Raw genomic sequence first — 19,184 nt, 5'->3', positions numbered from 1 at the left:
AGGCACATGCCACCATGCCTGGATAATTTCTGTATTTTTGATAGAGATGAGGTTTCCCTATGCTGCCCAGGCTGGTCTCGAACTCCTGAGCTCAAGTCATCGTCGCACCTTGGCTTCCCTAAGTGCTCAGATTACAGGTGTGACCCACTGTGCCTGGTTAACTCCAGGTCTCTTCTTTAGCCTCTTGAAACTGGTGTCATCCCTAGTAAAGTTGTTAGGGGCCCGGCATGACAGCTGCTGCTGTGTCAGGGGCAGAAGTGGTGGCTATTTTGGCTCTTCTGTCTCCCAGGCCCTGGCCTCAGGATTCCTCTACCACCTGCCTCATTGCAGGAACCTCTTGAATGTGAGGCCCAGGAGGACCAGCAGGTCCCCAGGAGGGGTGGATGAGGGAGGGTCCCTGCAATGGCAGCGGCTGTTTCCACTGTGGAGGCCAGATCACAGAGCCCTCCATCCACACTGCCTCCACCAAGGGGCCCTTGGATGGGGGCTTTCCCAGCCAGGAAGGGACCGGCACCCACAGGCCACCAACAGTCTTGAAAGTATGTCAAGGATGTAGCCTCCCAAACTCCCAGTTACAATGATTTGCACAATTTCCTTTCCAGAAAGGTAGGCAGTGACAAGCAGGCCCCAACCAAGCCCAACTCTGCCTTTGACACTGCCAAATACAGTGGAGAAAGATGTGTGAGAGATGCTGGGAGCCGCAGAGACCATCCGGTTTCCCCTCAGCCAGCACTGGCCACACACAGTTTCTGTCCCAGGTAGACCCGGACTGGCCCCTGGCCTCCAAATCCGACTGAGAACAAGCTGAGGAAGACACAAGCTCCAGGACAAGTCTTGACTCCTACCACCCGGCTTTTCGAGAGAACCCCCGGCCTTGGACCTCCTGCCCACGCACATCCCTGCTAACGAGAAACTGGGCTCAAAGGTGACAGGTCCTGCCTGGCCATACAGTCTCTCCAGGCAGGAGAACTGCAGCATTCTGGAGCAAAGACAGGCCCCTGCGCCCAGAGACTGGAATTCGGCAGGCTGGGCACGGGGCCCCAGGAGTCTGTCTCTTGAACAGAGCTTCCCTCCTGGGTGGTTCTGTAAACCCCAGTGAGGACTCCACACTCAGCGGCATCGGTCCCAGGACACTGGGCCTGCCAAGTGTCCCACCACAGGCCCCGGCCAGGCCGCCCGCTAGCCCACATGCCGAGCCGTGGCCGGGCCACTCACCCGGTTGGCCGTGATGGCCAGGTTCTGGAGGTTCTGCAGGAGGCCGATGTCGGCGGGGAGGAAGGTCAGGTTGTTGTGGCTGAGGTCCAGGTAGCGCAGCTTGCGGCAGTAGAAGAGCTGGGTGGGGATCTTCTCGATCTTGTTGCGGTTCAGGTAGAGGCGCTCCAGGTTGGTGAGGTTGCCGATCTGGATGGGGATGTAGGCAATGTGGTTATACCACAGCTTAAGGCAGGTGAGGCGGTGCAGGTGCTGGAAGCTGATGATCTCCTCGATGGTCTTGAGGTTGTTGTCCTTGAGGTCGATCTCCTGCAGGTTGTGAAGGCTGAAGATGGAGTGCGGGATGCGCTCCAGGTCGCAGCGGATCAGCTCCAGCTCAGTCAGGTTCGCCATCTTCTTGAGGCTATTGAGGACGATGAGCTTGGTGCCCTCATTGTTGATGGACAGCTTCTGCAGGTGCACGCCCACATCTGTGACCACCTGCGGCAGCTTGCTCAGGTTACTCTTGAGCCGCAGGACCTTGAGGCGTTTGAGCTCCCGCAGCCCGTCGATGACGATGTAGCGGTTGTTCTCCGCGCTCAGGTTGCCCGTCAGGTGCAGCTCCTCCAGCGTCTTCAGGCTGTAGATCCACAGCGGGATCTCCTTGATGTCAGTGAACTTGATGTGCAGCGCCCGCAGGTTCTCGCGCAGGAAGGCTAGCGCGGGTGCCTCAATCTTGGCCGCTGTGTGATACAGCCACAGCTCCTTGAGGCCCGTGAGCTGGGCGATGCTGGGCGGGATGGTCACGTCGGGGATCAGCTCCAGCTTCAGGACCTCCAGCTCCACCAGGTCAAACACGGTGTCGGGGATGCCACTGAGCATGAACAGGTGCAGCTCCAGCTTGTCCTGGGCGTTCTTGGTGAGCCGCTGCCGGAGCTTGTCCAGCGTCCACTCGTTGTTGAGGTTCAGCTGCCGCAGCTTGTTCTCACTCACCTCCGACAGGAAGACGGCGAAGCGCTTGGAGTAGAGCGGGTCATACTGGTCGATGAGGTGTAGCATGAAGGCAAAGTCGTTCTTGACGTCAGGGATGTCGCTGTAGCTGCTCTCCTCGCGGATCGACTCGAACGAGTACTTCTTGAGGGAGCGCCGCAGCATCCACCACAGCGTGTACATGCAGATGAGGCCGTAGAAGATGACCAGGCTGATGTAGAAGGATGCCAGGATCTTGAAGAGCGTGGCCAGGGGGTGGGCACAGCGGTAGGTGCGGTAGCCCGTCAGGCTCTCAATGTCCACGGTACAGTCCACGTCAAACTTGATGTTGTGCACGTAGTAGACCGTGTAGCAGATGATGAGGATGAATTTGATCACCTTGATGATGGTCTGCCGCATGTAGAGGCGGTATACAATGTCCCCCTCCTCCACGTGGGTCCGGAACTTCTTCACCTTCTCAAACAGTGCCTTAGCCTGCTCCCCCTCCTTCTTGTCCAGCACGCCCGTCTCCGAGCGGTCCACGATGCCCTGCTCGATCCGTGACTTGGTCCGCTGCAGCATGGGCACGGTGGCCTCCACATCCTCACTGACGGTCGAGGACTTCTTGTCCATGGAGCCATTCATCTTGCTGAAGGCCGGCTTGGGGTCACTCTCCTCCACCACCGTCTCCGACAGGGCCCTCGTGGTCCAGGGCGAGTCAAAGCACTTCAGCAGGATAGAGACAAAGTGCTCCAGCTTTGAGCTGGTGCGTGGGAATTTGAACCAGAAGTTGCTGCAGGCCAGGAAGATGAGCGTGTGCAGGAGCACCAGGTAGGGGAAGTACTTGGCAAACCAGTGCAGCCGGTTCTCGTAGCACACGGCGTCCACATAGTTGTACTGGTGCCGGTCCAGGTCATACTTGATACCTGTGGGGCCCGTGTCAGGGGTTGGTAGAATGGTGGAGTTAGGGTAGGTGGGCTCCGGGCCAGGGGCTGCCCAGCCCCGGAACGAGTCATTGCAGGAGTCCTTGGTAACCCACTTACAAGGCAGGCAGATCATCTTGTCTTGGGTGACCTGCAGTGTCCCCCCGAAGACGGCGATCATCAGCATGACGATAGAGATGTAGTCTGTGAACACATCCCACCACGGCTTCAGGATCCGGTATGCTGGCTGCGTGTCCGCAAAGTAGCGGAGCTCTGTCACCGGAATCATGGTTTAACCTAAAAGGGACCCACAGGAGGGGGTTAGCGCAGGGTGGCCTGGCTTTCCTAGGATGCAGGGGTCAGGGGAAGAAGACAAAGAAAATTCTACCATTGTCCAAAATTCCACCTCAAATCTAGCTGCAAGCCAAAGCCTGCCCACTCCATGGGGCAGCCCACTTAGCCCTTCTGCAGAAAGCATGTGGCCACTTGGCTGGGAAACCACCCTGAGGGAGGCGGGCAGGCTCCTCATTTAACACACAGGAAGACTGAACACAGTGAGATGAGACAGATCCCTGGTGGAGCCTCAGAGTTCTCTACCCCACCGCCTTGCATTTCAGTAAGAGCATTCGGGAACGCCTCTCTAGAGTCCACCCATTTAACCAACGATCAGAAGGCCGGGCGAGGTGGCTCACACCTGTAATCCCAGCACTTTGGGAGGCCAAGGTGCGTGGATCGCCTGAGGTTGGGAGTTTGAAACCAGCCTGACCAACATGGAGAAACCCCACTTCTAAAAATACAGAATGTGGCGCATGCCTGTAATCCCATCTACTCAGGAGGCTGACGCAGGAGAATCGCTTGAACCTGGGAGGCGGAAATTGCGGTAATCTGAGATCATGCCATTATACTCCAACCTGGCCAAAAAGGGTGAAACTCCATCTCAAAAAAACAAAACAAACCTCCCAGTTCACTGGGAACCAGCCGCTCTGAAGCTGCAACTATGAGCTGGAGGGATTCCCGCAAAGTATGAGGAAGGTGCAACATGCAGAGGGGCTGCAAGGTGAACTCACTCCCATAAACCAAAGAACAAGGTTTAAAAATTCCACATGGGGGCTGGAACGGTGGCTCACACCTGTAATCCTAGCCTGTAACCCCAGTGCTTTGGGAGGATGGGGTGGGAGTATCGCTTGAGTCCAGGAGGTGGACGCTACAGTGAGCTATGATCCCATCACTGTACTCTAGCCTAGGTGACAGAGACCCCGCCTCAACAACAGAAACATCCCTGTGTATAGTTATGCGTGTACAGGATTCAGGGAATCAAAGGTCACGCAATGGGTCTTAATGACAGGCTTCTGGGGGAGTGGCCTCAAGAGAGGGGTCTTAATGTAAAATCATCTCTGGTTACATGTGTATAAAGGAATGAAAAAGAGCAGCAACAGAAGGTTCTCCCCGAAAGAGTACAGTTTGACTACTATGGAAAGAAGCTGAGAACCTGATTTTTTTTTTTTTTTTTTTTTGAGATGGAATCTCACTCTGTTGCCAGTCTGGAGTGCAGTGCTGCAATCTAGGCTCACTGCAACCTCCGCTTTCTGGGTTCAAGTGATTCTCTTGCCTCAGTCACCCGAGTAGCTGGGACTACAGGCGCACACCACCACGCCCAGCTAATTTTTGTATTTTTTAGTAGAGATGGGGTTTCACCATATTGGCCAGGATGGTCTCGATCTTTTGACCTTATGACCCGCCCACTTCAGCCTCTGAAAGTGCTGAGATTACAGGCATGAGCCACCGTGCCCAGCCAGGAACCTGATTTTCAACACATAACTTTGGTGACTCTAATGATGGCCAAGCTTAGGAAACAGTGGCTGCAAAGCCACATTAGGAAACGTAGCCTGTGCCACACTGGAGGCACACAACAAGATCTCCGTGAGAACACCTCTCTGTGGCCACTCGTGATCATGTGGCCAAGGCAGGTTCTCCTTACAATGTTCTATAAGGCCATCAAGGAGAAAAAAGGTACTAGATGTTCCCTGGAGAACATATGGAAAATTGTAAAAAAGCATAATGGCAAAAAAAGAAAGAATCCCATGTACAGTCACTGCCAGGGTTACACACTGTTAGCTTTTCACTGAATAACAACCTTCCAATCCTTTCTGTGTATTCTTTTAGAATTTTAAAATTTTTATTTTGAGACCAGATCTTGCTCTGTTGCCCAAACTAGAGTGTGGTGGCGTGATCATGGCTCACTGCAGCCTCGACCTCCTGGTCAAGCAATCCTCCTACCTCAGCCTCCCCCAGGTAGCTGGGGGAGTATGCCACCAGCTGGACTACAGGTATGTGCCACCATGCCTGGCTAATTTAAAAAATTTTTTGTAGAGGCAGGATCTCGCTATGTTGACCAAGTTGGTCTTGAACTCCTGGCCTCAAGCAATCCCCTCACCTTGGCGTCTCAAAGTGCTGGGATTACAGGAGTGAGTCACTGTGCCCCCCTGTTTCTGTATTTATTAAAATAAATTATACTTTTATTTATTTTAGACAGTCTCGCTGTCACTCAGGCTGAAATGCAGTGGTGCAATCTTGGCTTACTGCAGCCTCCACCTCCTGGGTTCTCCTGCCTCAGCCTCCCAAGTAGCTGGGATTACAGGCACACACTACCACGTCCAGCTAATTTTTGTATTTTTAGTTTTAACAGAATTTCACCACATTGGCCAGACCGGTCTTGAACTCTTGACCTCAGGTGATCCACTCGCCTAGGCCTCCCAAAGTCCTGGAATTACAGGCATGAGTCACCTTGCCTGGCCAAATTGTGCTTTTACTTTATAGTCTATTTTTACTTTACACTGTAAGCTAGTACCTAGATTTCTAAACCAAATTTTAAATGCCTATATCAAATGTGTCTCTCTTAGGAGAGAAACAGCGGTACCCAGACAATGGGCCACCTTTCTTTGATTACTGATCATACTAATAATCAGAAGAGTAACAAATTCTTTTTTTTCCTTTTTGAGAGAATCTCACTCTGTCACCGAAGCTGAAGTGCAGTGGCATGATCTTGGCTCACTACAACCTCTGCCTCCTGGGTTCAAGTGATTCTTGTGTCTCGATCTCCCAAGCGGCTGGGATTACAGGCACCCGCTACCACATTCAGCTAGTTTTTGTATTTTTAGTTTAGATGGGGTTTCACCATGTTGGCCAGACTGGTCTTAACTCCTGGCCTCAACCAATCCACCTACCTTGGCCTCCCAAAGTGCTGTGATTACAGGGTTGAGCAACTGTGCCCAGCCTGGTAAGGAACTCCTCAAGAACAGCACCTCTCTGCAAATGCCAAACACTCCTCATCCCTGATCTTTCTAGGCTTTGCTGGGATGGGGAGGGCAGGACGAAGTCAGAGCAAGACTCTATGTGAGGCAGGTAGAATGGGACACTCAGCAGGGTGACAATGGCCACAGCCGGTGCTGAGGGCCTGGAAGTGTGCCAGGCACCAGGCAGGCCTCCCCTGCAGGCCCTCCCAGGGTCCCTTTGATGCCCAAGAGACCAGGACTCTTTAGCCCCATTCCACAGATGGGGGTGCTAAGTCTCAGGGAGGTGACATCACCTGTCAACGTCACCCTGCTATTGAGTGGCACAGTAGAGTAAGTGGCACAGCCCTTGCTAACAGGGCGAAACCCTGCTTCTACTTAAAATTAAAAATTAGCTGGGTGTAGTGGCATGTGCCTGTAGTCCCAGCTATTCAGGAGGCTTGAGGCAGGAGATTTGCTTGAACCCGGGAGGCAGAGATTGCACCGAGCCAACATTGCGCCACTGCACTCCAGCCTGGGTGACAGAGCGAGACTCCATCTCAAAACAAAACAAAAATAACAAACCCAGATTTCAACAAACCCTGTCCCCCCACCACTGGGCTCAGGTCCTACCCAGGCAGTGCCAAGAGAAATGGGCCCAGGAGTGCAGCTTCCCCACCCTTAGCATTCACAGCACTCAGGTCACCAAGGGGCCAGCAGACACCACTGCCCGCCCTGGACGGGCAGCTCCAGCCCAGAAGACAGCTCTCTTAGCGATGCCAGGACTTACGGGCCAGGGCAAGCCTGGGCAAGCACCACCCCACAGGAAGGCCCCGGCCCTCTAATGACCAGCTGGGTCCACGCACCACCCACACCGCTGGGAAAGAAAGCAGCACCAGGAGGGCCTGCTGAATCATACAGCTGCCTCTACTGCGACATGAAGACACCTGGAGTCCCCATCCAGGGCCAGGGCCTAACGACTGGGGAACGGAAGTGGGAGGAGAGGCTGAGAGGAGAGGGGCTGGTGCCTGCCGTGGCCTGCCTGCCCCCGAGTCTGGAATGAGACTGCCAGGGTGGGCGCGGCTGCTCGAGCAGGCAGGATGTGGTGGCAGCGATACTGCAGCGCCTCCCTAGCGCCTCCCTCGTGTTTGGGGAGTGGGGAGTATTCACTCACAGAAGCACCAGCTTCCTCTATGAGGAGTGCCCTAGCCCCACCGCCCCGGGGCGTGTCTACACCGTCCAGACTCCTGCTTCTGAGGCAGGAAGTGTTCCCAGCTCAGTCCCAGGTGAGAAAACCCGGGGCTCACAGAGGTCAAACGACCCCACCCGCCCAAGGCAGGAAACCCTGTTCTGTTCAAGTCTGACCGTGACCATCCGCCCCATTCTGCGCTTGGTCTGGGCGCAGGACATTGTTCAGCCCTTGGCTAGGTCCAGTGGGGGCAAAAACAGTGACCAAGGTGGGACTCCCGCTTCGGTTCCTCTCGCCAGTGTGAATGTGGGTGTGGTGGGGAGCAGGGCTCTGGGATTCCGAGAGGCCTACTGCAGAGCTGAGACGGGCCTCAACTGGAGTCTGTCTCGGGCCTGGCCCGGCTGACACCTGGGCCTACCCTGTGAGGGTGACCTGTCCGGAGGGGTCACCCCCAGCTGCGCCCATTTCCTCATCCTCTACTGTGTGATTCTGGACAAGTCACTGCCCCTCTCTGATGAGGTTTTGGGGGGGATCAGGAAGGAGGGTGCAGCCTCCAAATCCAGGGTTGAGTTCCCAAAGCTGTGGGGAAGAGGAGCCCCACTCCACCAGGAGCCAGCCTGGTGGTCAGAGGCCCTGCCTGCCCCCTGCACAGCGGGCTCCCTCTCATGCAGCTCTTCCCAAGGATGAAGCAGGGAAGCCAGCACCAAGCTGTGGGCCTGGACTCTGGCGGCCTGTCTGCGGGACCCTGGACAAGCTCCTCGCCGCTTGCAGCCTCTGTTTCTTCACATACATGAAGGGTACAATACCACGCAGGGCTGCTGGGAGGAGGCCATGGAATTATTTTAATTAAATGGGAGGGGGTCTTGCTATGTTGCCCAGGCTGGTCTCAAACTCCTGGCCTCAAGCAATCCTCCTCCCTCAGCCTCCAGCACAGCTGGACTATAGGTGTGCACCACCACACTGGGCTAATTTTTTTTTTTTTTTTTTTTTTGAGATGGAGTCTTGCTCTGTTGTCCAGGCTAGAGTGCAGTGGCGGGATCTCGGCTTACTGCAAACTTTGCCTTCCAGGTTCAAGCGATTCTCCTGCCTCAGTTTCCTGAGTAGCTGGGATTACAGGCGTGCACCACCATGCCTGGCTAATTTTTGTATTTTTAGTAGAGACGGGAATATTAACATGTTGGTCAAGCTGGTCTCAAACTCCTGACCTTGTGATCCGCCCACCTCAGCCTCCCAAATACTGAGATTACAGGCATGAGCCACTGCGCCTGGCCTCACACTGGGCTAATTAAAACATTTTTTTAAGGCCGGGTGCGGTGACTCACACCTATAATCCCAGCACTTTGGGAGGCGAGTGGATTATGAGGTCAAGAGATCGAGACCATCCTGGTCAACATGGTGAAACCCCATCTCTACTAAAAATACAAAAATTAGCTGGGCATGGTGGTGCACGCCTGTAGTCTCAGCTACTCGGGAGGCTGAGGCAGGAGAATTGCTTGAACCCAGGAGACGGAGGTTGCAGTGAGCCGAGATTGCGCCATTGCACTCCAGCCTGGGTAACAAGAGTGAAACTCCGTCTCAAAACAAAAAACAAAACAAAACAAAACACATTTTTTTAGAGATGGGGTCTTGCCATGTTGCCCATCTGGCCTCGAACTCCTGGACTTGAGTGATCCTTCCATCTCAGTTTCCTAAGTAGCTAGGACTATGGGCATGAGCCACTGCACCTGGCAAGTCTAGGGAACCAAATGCTTTTATTTTTATTTTGAGATGGAGTCTCACTCTGTCACCCAGGCTGGAGTGCAGTGGCACAATCTTGGCTCTCTGCAACCTCCACCTCCTGGGTTCAAGCGATTCTCCTCCCCCAGTCTCCCGAGTAGTTAGGACTACAGGTGCCCAACACCACGCCCTGCTAATTTTTGTATTTTAGTAGAGACAGGGTTTCACTATGTTGGTCAGACTGGTCTTGAACGCCTGACCTCAAGCTAACCACCCACCTTGGCCTCTCAAAGTCCTGGGATTACAGGTGTGAGCCACTGCACCCACTCCCCAAATGCTTTTTTTTTTTTGAGACAGAATCTCGCTCTGTTGCCCAGGCTGGAGTGCAATGGCGTGATCTTGGCTCACTGCAACCTCTGCCTCTCAGGTTCAAGTGATTCTCTGTCCTCAGTCTACCCAGTAGCTGGGATTACAGGTGTGTGCCATCATGCCTGGCTAATTTTTTTTGTATTTTTAGTAGAGGCGGGGTTTCACTATGTTGGCCAGGCTGGTCTCAAACTCCTGACCTCAGGTGATCTGCCCACCTCGGCCTCCCAAAGTGCTGGGATTACAGGCGTGAGTCACCATGCCCGGCCCACAAATGCTTTTTTTTTGGTGGGGGGGGGGACGGAGTTTCGCTCTTGTTACCCAGGCTGGAATGCAGTGGAGTGATCTCGGCTCACCACAACCTCCGCCTCCTGGGTTCAGGCAATTCTCCTGCCTCAGCCCCCTGAGTAGCTGGGATTACAGGCGCGCGCCACCATGCCCAACTAATTTTCTGTATTTTTAGTAGAGACAGGGTTTCACCACGTTGACCAGGATGGTCTCAATCTCTTGACCTCGTGATCCACCCGCCTTGGCTTCCCAAAGTGTTGGGATTACAGGCGTGAGCCATTGCGCCCGGCTCCAAATGCTTTTAAACTGCTTTGTGCAGAGTGGGGCACAGTCGGCCCAGGCTTGGAATAATCTTTCCTCCACCTACTCAGCACCTAGTGAAGCTGGATTCTCTTTTTTTTTTTGAGACGGAGTTTCGCTCTTGTTACCCAGGATGGAGTGCAATGGCGCGATCTCGGCTCACCGCAACCTCCGCCTCCTGGGTTCAGGCAATTCTCCTGCCTCAGCCTCCTGAGTAGCTGGGATTACAGGCATGTGCCACCATGCCCAGCTAATTTTTTGTATTTTTAGTAGAGACGGGGTTTCACCATGTTGACCAGGACGGTCTCGATCTCTGGACCTCGTGATCCACCCGCCTCGGCCTCCCAAAGTGCTGGGATTACAGGCTTGAGCCACCGCGCCCGGCCCTGCTGGATTCTCTTTGAGGACAGGAGTCAACTGACACATAAGGGCTCAATACGCTCAGAGGCTCTCCCAGAGAGTGCCTGAAAGGGGACAAGGTGGGGTGGGGGCGTTGCAGGGCGTGGGCTCCAGGTGTGGTGGGAAGGCGGGCAGCAGTTTCAGGTGGATGTGGGTTGGGGCTGGGGCAGGGCGGGAACTAAAGCCCAGCGGCCTGGGCCCTTCCTCTCCCTGCCCAGCCCTGAGGAATCCCCACAGGGAGGGGCCCAGTGCAGGGACCCGCCCTGGAGCTCGGGACTGCAGAAGACCAGACACCCACAAGAGAACAGTTCCGGTTAAGAAACAGAAGATCAAGGCCAAGACCAGATTCTCCCCACAAGCCAGGAGGTGCCCGTTGTTTCCAGGTCCATTTTTTTCCCCTCAGTTTTTTCAGACTGTCATAAAACACACGTAACTTCAAATTGATTACCATCTTACCCATGTTTAAGGGTACAGTTCAGTGGCATGAAGCACATTCACTGTTGTGCAATCATCACCCCCATACATGGAACTCTGTTCATCTTGTCAAACTGAAACCTCGCACCCACTATCACGATGCCCCTTCCCCCCACCGCCTCCTGGCACTCCGTTCCAATTCCTGTCTTTGCCTCCCCTAGGGACCTCATGTAAGTGGAATCATACAGTATTTGTCCTTTTGTGATAGGCTCTATCACTTAACATAATGTCCTCAAGGCTCACCTACATTCTAACACATATCAGAATGTCCTTTTTTTGAAGGTTGAGTAATATTCCTGGTGTCCTTTTTTTTTTTTTTCTTCAAATAAGATGGAGTTTCACCATGTTGGTCAGGCTGGTCTTGAACTCTCGACCTCAGGTGATCCACCCGCCTTGGCCTCCAAAGTGCTTGGATTACAGGCGTGAGCCACCACGCCCAGCCAGTGTCCTTCTTTTTTTTGAGAGACAGAGTCTTGCTCTGTCACCCAGGTTGGAGTACAGTGGCGCAATCTCAGCTCACCACAACCTCCACCTCCCAAGTTCAAGCAATTCTCCTGCCTCCGCCTACCGAGTAGCTGGGATTATAGACGCCTGCCATGATACCTGGCTAATTTTTTTTTTTTTTTTTTTTTTAGCAGAGATAGGGTTTCACCATCTTAGCCAGACTGGTCTTTTTTTTTTTTGAGACGGAGTTTTGCTCTTGTTACCCAGGCTGGAGTGCAATGGCGCGATCTCGGCTCACCGCAACCTCCGCCTCCTGGGTTCCGGCAATTCTCCTGCCTCAGCCTCCTGAGTAGCTGGGATTACAGGCACGCGCCACCATGCCCAGCTAATTTTTTGTATTTTTAGTAGAGACGGGGTTTCACCATGTTGACCAGGACGGTCTCGATCTCTTGACCTTGTGATCCACCCGCCTCGGCCTCCCAAAGTGCTGGGATTACAGGCTTGAGCCACCGCGCCCGGCTAGCCAGACTGGTCTTGAACTCCTGACCTCATGATCCAACCGCCTCAGCCTCCCAAAGTGCTAGGATTACCAGCATGAGCCACCGTGCCCGGCCAGTATCCATTTTTTAACCAGGGAAACAGGCTCAGAGACAGAAATCTTCTGCCCAACTGCACACAGCCTGGAAGTGACAGAGGCGGCCTTCGAACCTGGATTTGCAGTGGGCCCAGACAGGCAGCACCTCCAGGGTGGGCCATTTAGATGAAGCAGACTCCACCTTAGAGCCATGCATGGGGTGTACCTAGGTGTGGTCAAAAATGCCCCAGGAGGGAAGGGAGTGTTTGAGGTGGAGGGGGGCAGGGCTGTCTCAATGTTATGGGAAGTGCCCCTCCTTACCCTCCCTGTGCTTGGCTCTCTCAGCTGGCGCTGTGTCCTGGGGGAGCTGCGGAACAGCTTCTCCCAGGGTCTCCTGGGAGAGAAAGGAGTAGCAAAACTGTCAAAGATGTGTCTATGTTGTATAAAAAGTGGACCAAGGAGTGGGTAGGCCCAGGCCTCTGCCCAGCCTGGACTTCTCCTTCCCCCTCATCCGCCCGCCCCCAGGTCAGATGGCTGGGCTGTGAGTGCAGAGCTGCTGCGACCACCAGAGATACCCTTTGTCCTAACTGTTCCGGCCTCCAGCTGGCAGAGAGAGAGAGGTAGTATCCAGGAGCCAGGATGCCTTCCCCTCTCAGCACCTTGGTTCCCATCGTCACATGGGGGAAGGTGCCAAAGGCCCTGTGAGCTCTCAGGACTGTCAAGATCACAGAAATGGGGCTTCCCAAACCACCTGTCTAAGACCCCCGGTAGGTGGAGAGCAAGACCCCTACATGAGCTTGGAGGTAAGGGCCAGGCCAGGGCCAGCGTGCCTCTGCTACTTGTGATGCTGGACAGGTTACTTCACCTCTCTGAACCTTAGTTACTCCATCTTTGGAATGGGGCTACAGGTAGTTGCTGCCTTAGAGGGCTGCTAAAAGGCCAGGGTCTGAAATACTCAACACATGCAGTGTGTCAGGGCCAACGAGAGCCTTCGGGTGGATGTGAACAGGAGGTGGAGAGCAAACTCAGCCTGGCCTGGCCTCGCCAGAGCAACCGGGATTCAGAAGGCACTTGATAAGTAAATGAAACATGCATTTGAGAGTTAAGGTTGAAAATGGAAGGGAAAACCATCAGAGGGCTCCGGGACACCTGGCAAAGAGACAGAGTTAGGTGGGGCCTGGTACACAGTAGGTGGACAATAAGCACTTCTTTTTAACACCCTGGTTAAAAAGAAGCTACCAGAAGCCAGATGCAGTGGCTCACAGCTGTAATCTCAGTACTTTGGGAAGCAGAGGTAGGAGGATCACTTGAGCTCAGTAGTTCGAAACCAGTCTGGGCAACATAGCGAGATCCCACCTCTACCAAAAAATTAGCAGTGCATGTAGTTCTAGGGTCTCAGGACGCTGAGGTGGGAATATTGCTTGAGCTAGGAGGTCAAGGCTGCAGTGAGCTATGATTGTACCACTGCACTCCAGCCTGGGTGATCCTGTCTCAAAACAAAAACAAAAACAAACAAAAAAGCCATTAGAATGCAGCGACTGGAGCTGTGGAACAGCTTCTCTTCCAGGGTCTCTGTTTCCCTGTCTAGAAAGGAGCAGCAAAACTGTCAAAGATGTGTCCATGTTGTGTAAAAAGTGGACCAAGGGGTGGGTGGGCCCAGGCCTCTGCCCAGCCTGGACAGAGTTACAGCACCAAAATAAAAATAAAAATAAAAAAGAATGCAGTGACAGGGTCGGTTCAGTGGAATGGAGTAGCCCTTAACATACTGCCACTTTGGAAAAAAGCAAGATACAAAATAATAAACAGCTGGGTGTTGTGGCTCACTCTGTAATCCTAGCAGTTTGGGAGGCTGAGGTGGGCAGATCAGATCACTTGAGGTCAGGAGTTCCAGACCAGCCTGGCCAACATGGTGAAACCCCACCTCTACTAAAAATACAAAAATCAGCTGGGTATGGTGGCACATGCCTGTGATTCCAGCTACCCAGGAGGCTGAGGCAGGAGAACAGCTTGAACCTGGGAGGCGGAGGTTGCGGTGAGCCAAGACTGCACTATTGCACTCTAGCCTGCGCAACAGAGCAAGACTCCGTGTCAAAAATAAAAACAAACAAAAGACTTATTGAATGATAGCAAGAGGAAACGTTCAAAGTATGTAAAATCTAAAAAGTAGGTAACCCTTCTGCCATAAATTACATACACACATACCCTGAACAACCTTAGAAGTGAGATTAGACCGCTGTTTATGATCCTTTTTCACCCCAAACGTATCTCTCTTCCCAAGCTGGAGTACAGTGTTGCGAGCCATCATGTGTAGCCTCTATTTTTTATTATAAGCATTAAGCATTTGTTACTCAAGTAATTAAGAAAAAAGATTTTTTGGCTGGGCACAGAGGTGCCTGCCTGTATTCCCAGCACTCTGGAAAGCCAAAGCGGGTGGATCACCTGAGGTCAGGAGTTTGAGACCAGTCTGACTAACTTGGTGAAATCCTGTCTCTATTAAATACAATAAATTAGCTGGGTGTGGTGGTGGGTGTCTGTAATCCCAGCTACTTGGAAGGCTGAAGCAGGAGAATCACTTGAACCCAGGAGGTGGAGGTTGAAATGGGCCAGGATTGCGCCATTGCACTCCAGCCTGGGCAATAAGAATGAAATTCTGTCTTGCTCTCTCGCCAGGCTGGAGTGCAGTGGCATAATCCTGGCTCACTGCAATCTCCGTCTCCCAGGTCCAAGTGATTATCCTGCCTCAGCCTCCCGAGTAGCTGGGACTACGGGCTCGTGCCACCACGCCTGGCAAATTTTTGTATTTTTAGTAGAGACAGAGTTTCATCATGTTAGCCAGGATGGACTTTATCTCCTGACCTCATGACCTGCCCACCTCAGTCTCCCAAAGTGCTAGGATTACAGGTGTGAGCCACCATGCCCAGCCTGAGCCACTGCGCCCAAGATTTTTGAAAATCACTATTTCAAAGGATCAAGAATAGCTAAGACAGGCCACGTATGGTGGTTCATGCCTATAATCCCAGCAGTTTGGGAGGCCAAGGCAGGTGGATCATTTGAGGTAAGGAGTTCGAGACCAGCCTGGGCAACATGGCAAAACCCTGTCTCTACTAAAAATACAAAAATTAGCCGGATGTAGTGGCAGGTGTCTGTAATCCCAGATACTGAGGAGGCTGAGGCAGGAGACACACTTGAAAGCAGGAGGCAGAGGTTGCAGTGAGCCGAGACAGCACCACTGCATTTCAGCCTGGGTGACAGAGGAAGACTCTGCCAAAAAAAAAAAAAAAAAAAAAAGAAAAAAGAAAAAGAAAAGATTAATATACAGAATAAACACAGAACTCCTCCTGCAAAACAAAGAAAAAGACAATCCAATGGGAGAAACGGCAAAATATACATACAGGCAATTCACAAGGGAAAAACGCAAATGGAACTAATGTATGAAATAATTAGGCGCTGGGCACGGTGGCTCAAGCCTGTAATCCCAGCACTTTGGGAGGCCGAGGCAGGTGGATCACGAGGTCAAGAGATTGAGACCATCCTGGTCAACGTGATGAAACCCCATCTCTACTAAAAATACAAAAAAAATTAGCTGCGCATGGTGGCACGTGCCTGTAATCCCAGCTACTCAGGAGGCTGAGGCTGGAGAATTGCCTGAACCCAGGAGGCGGAGGTTGCGGTAAGCCAAGATCGCGCCATTGCACTCCAGCCTGGGTAACAAGAGCGAAACTCCGTCTCAAAAAAAAAAAAAAAAAAGAAAAGAAAGAAATAATTATTAGCTTTGTTAGTAATCAAGGAATGTAAATTAAAACAATATCATATCGCCGGGCGCGGTGGCTCAAGCCTGTAATCCCAGCACTTTGGGAGGCCGAGGCGGGTGGATCACGAGGTCAAGAGATCGAGACTATCCTGGTCAACATGGTGAAACCCCGTCTCTACTAAAAATACAAAAAAATTGGCCGGGCGCGGTGGCTCAAGCCTGTAATCCCAGCACTTTGGGAGGCCGAGGCGGGTGGATCACGAGGTCGAGAGATCGAGACCATCCTGGTCAACATGGTGAAACCCCGTCTCTACTAAAAATACAAAAAATTAGCTGGGCATGGTGGCGTGTGCCTGTAATCCCAGCTACTCAGGAGGCTGAGGCAGGAGAATTGCCTGAACCCAGGAGGCGGAGGTTGCGGTGAGCCGAGATCGCGCCATTGCACTTCAGTCTGGGCAACAAGAGCGAAACTCCGTCTCAAAAAAACAAAACAAAACAAAACAAAAAAAACAATATCATATCATTTCACTCCCTCCAAAAATTGTGAACTCCTAGAGAAGGTAGGATGCACACACTACAAACCAGCAACTTCTCTCCTGGTTATTTATGCATCTTAGAGAGCTGCTCCACACATGGGTGAGAAACCACACAACCATGCTCACTGAAGAATCTTTGGAATAGCAAAAAATCAGCAAAGACCTACATATTCATCAACAGGAGAAAGGATAAATTGTTCTACTCATACAATGGAATGCTTTAAATCAATTAAAGTTAATGAACTGTAGCAACATGTATCAATATGGATAAAGCTCAAAAACAATGATTCAAAAAACAAATTGTAGATGATGCGTACATTATATAAGGTTTTCTACAATGTATATACCCAAGGACACTGAAGATACAAAAGCATGCATGGAAAGTCTCCAAACTAAGATAATGATTGTATCTAAGGAGGGAAGAAAATGGCATTGGGGAAGGGGCTTCAACTGTGGGATATTTTACTTAAGTGCATATGCACATTTAAGTGTGGGGTATTTGCATGTGTGTGTGTGCGTGCGTGCGTGCGTGCGTGCGTGTCTGAAGCAATTACTGCAAAACACTTAAGTCTGACAAAGCTGAGTTCTGGATACGGATATATCTGTTCTAGTTTTTATGCTTTTCTTTTTTTTTTTTTTTTTTTTTTTTTTTTTGAGACGGAGTTTCACTCTTGTTACCCAGGCTGGAGTGCAATGGCGTGATCTCGGCTCACTGCAACCTCCGCCTCCTGGGTTCAGGCAATTCTCCTGCCTCAGCCTCCCTAGTAGCTGGGATTACAGGCACGTGCCACCACGCCCAACTAGTTTTTTGTATTTTTAGTAGAGACGGGGTTTCACCATGTTGACCAGGATGGTCTCGATCTCTTGACCTCGTGATCCACCCGCCTCAGCCTCCCAAAGTGCTGGGATTACAGGCTTGAGCCACCGCGCCCGGCTTATGCTTTTCTTAAACCATTTAATCACACAAAACTCACCGAAACCATCATGCATTCCTACCCCGAAGAGCCAGCGCTCTCTCCCAGCCTCACACCAGGGAACGCTCAGCAGGGAGCAGCAGCTACTGCGTCTTACCAGGTTACCATCTTACCAGGTTACCAGAGCAGCGAGGGGTAGCTCCTCCTAGCTGCTGCTCTTCAGCCCGAGGACCCTGCAGAACTCAGAAGCATTCCCTATCTGCTCCTGCCCTGACCCCAGGGAGATGTACAAGTGGGTATCATACAGAACAGACACTTCCCACAAGGCAGCCCAAGCAGATGGGACAAATGGACCAGGTTCCTGGGCACAGCCAGGGCATCCCTATGCCTGGGGGTTAAATGAGTAACCCAGAGAGCCCCCAGCCTTCCCTCAGGCACAGGTGGATCTCAGGGAGCACAAAGAGCAAGAGATTTGCAGTCTGGCACATGTGTGTCCAAATCCAGCTCCAACACAAAATAATTCTGTGACCCCAGGCAAATTGTTTAGCCTAAGCCTCTGCTTTTACAACGGTTTTTTTTTTTTTTTTGAGACAGAGTCTCACTCCACTCTGTTGCCCAGGCTGCAGCGCAGTGGTGCGGTCTCAGCTCACTGCAACCTCTACCTCCCAGGTTCAAGTGATTCTCCTACCTCAGCCTCCCAACCTTCTACAACTTAAAATCAGGAATAACATCACCTTCCTTGTAGACTTGTATGCAGTGACCCAAAAGATGTCTAGGAGATACTAAGCATAAAAGAATGTTGCTGAGCAGTACAAAAAAATGTGTTATCTGTCAAAGAAGCCAGTTATAAAAGGCAAATGCTATATGATTTCACTTATTTACATAAGCAAATAGACAGAAAGCAGAAGGGATATCTGGCCTGGAGGAGCAGGAAATGGGAGTGAGCATTTAATGGACAGAGAGTTTTGCAAGATGAAAACAGTTCTGGAGAGGGGTTGGGTGGTACTGATGGATGCACAGTATGAATGTACTTAATATCACTGAAGTGTACACTTACAAATGGCTAAGATGATACATTTTATGTCATGGGTATTTTACCACAATAACAAAATTAGGAAAAAAGTATGTCTGTTTTTTTTTTGAGGTGGAGTCTCACTCTGTCGCCCAGGCTGGAGTACAGTGGTATGGTCTCAGCTCACTGCAACCTCCGCCTCCCAGGTTCAAGCGATTTTCCTGCCTCAGCCTCCTGAGTACTATGATTATAGGCATGTATTACCATGCCTGGCTAATTTTTGTATTTTTAGTAGAGACAATGTTTTGCCCTTTGGGGCAGGTTGGTCTCCAACTCCTGACCTCAAGTGGTCTGTCCGCCTTGGCCTCATAAAGTGCTGGGATTACAGGCGTGAGCCAAGAGGCCTGGCCTGATATGTTACTGATACAATTTTTAAAAACAAGAATGACAGCTGGGCATGGTGGCTCACACTTGTAATCCCGGCACTTTGGGAGTCCAAGGCAGTGGATCACTTGAGGTCAGTAGATCCAGACCAGCCTGACCAACATGGCAAAACCCCATCTCTACTAAAGATACAAAAAGGCCGGGTGCGGTGGCTCAAGCCTGTAATCCCAGCACTTTGGGAGGCCGAGGCGGGTGGATCACGAGGTCAGGAGATCAAGACCGTCCTGGTCAACATGGTGAAACCCCGTCTCTACTAAAAATACAAAAAATTAGCTGGGCATGGTGGCACGTGCCTGTAATCCCAGCTACTCAGGAGGCTGAGGCAGGAGAATTGCCTGAACCCAGGAGGCGGAGGTTGCAGTGAGCCGAGATCGCGCCATTGCACTCCAGCCTGGGTAACAAGAGCGAAACTCTGTCTCAAAAGA

At 51.9% G+C, this 19,184-nt stretch overlaps 1 protein-coding gene across 4 annotated transcripts in view; it reads right to left on the bottom strand.

Annotated features, from left to right (window-relative positions):
• Positions 1-19,184, bottom strand: part of LRRC8A (leucine rich repeat containing 8 VRAC subunit A) — a 41,696-nt gene that overhangs the window by 9,300 nt on the left and 13,212 nt on the right. For all 4 annotated transcript variants that reach the window (XM_003940025.4, XM_074395427.1, XM_074395428.1 and 1 more), the window contains one exon: positions 1,216-3,380. In XM_003940025.4, the coding sequence (XP_003940074.1) occupies positions 1,216-3,372 (2,157 nt within the window). In that variant the 5' untranslated portion in view covers positions 3,373-3,380. The remainder of the gene's footprint in view (positions 1-1,215; positions 3,381-19,184) is intronic.

This window comes from Saimiri boliviensis, chromosome 2, assembly GCF_048565385.1.
Source record: "Saimiri boliviensis isolate mSaiBol1 chromosome 2, mSaiBol1.pri, whole genome shotgun sequence".
Classification (NCBI taxonomy): domain Eukaryota; kingdom Metazoa; phylum Chordata; class Mammalia; order Primates; family Cebidae; genus Saimiri; species Saimiri boliviensis.
This window is presented reverse-complemented; position numbering and strand designations above follow the sequence as displayed.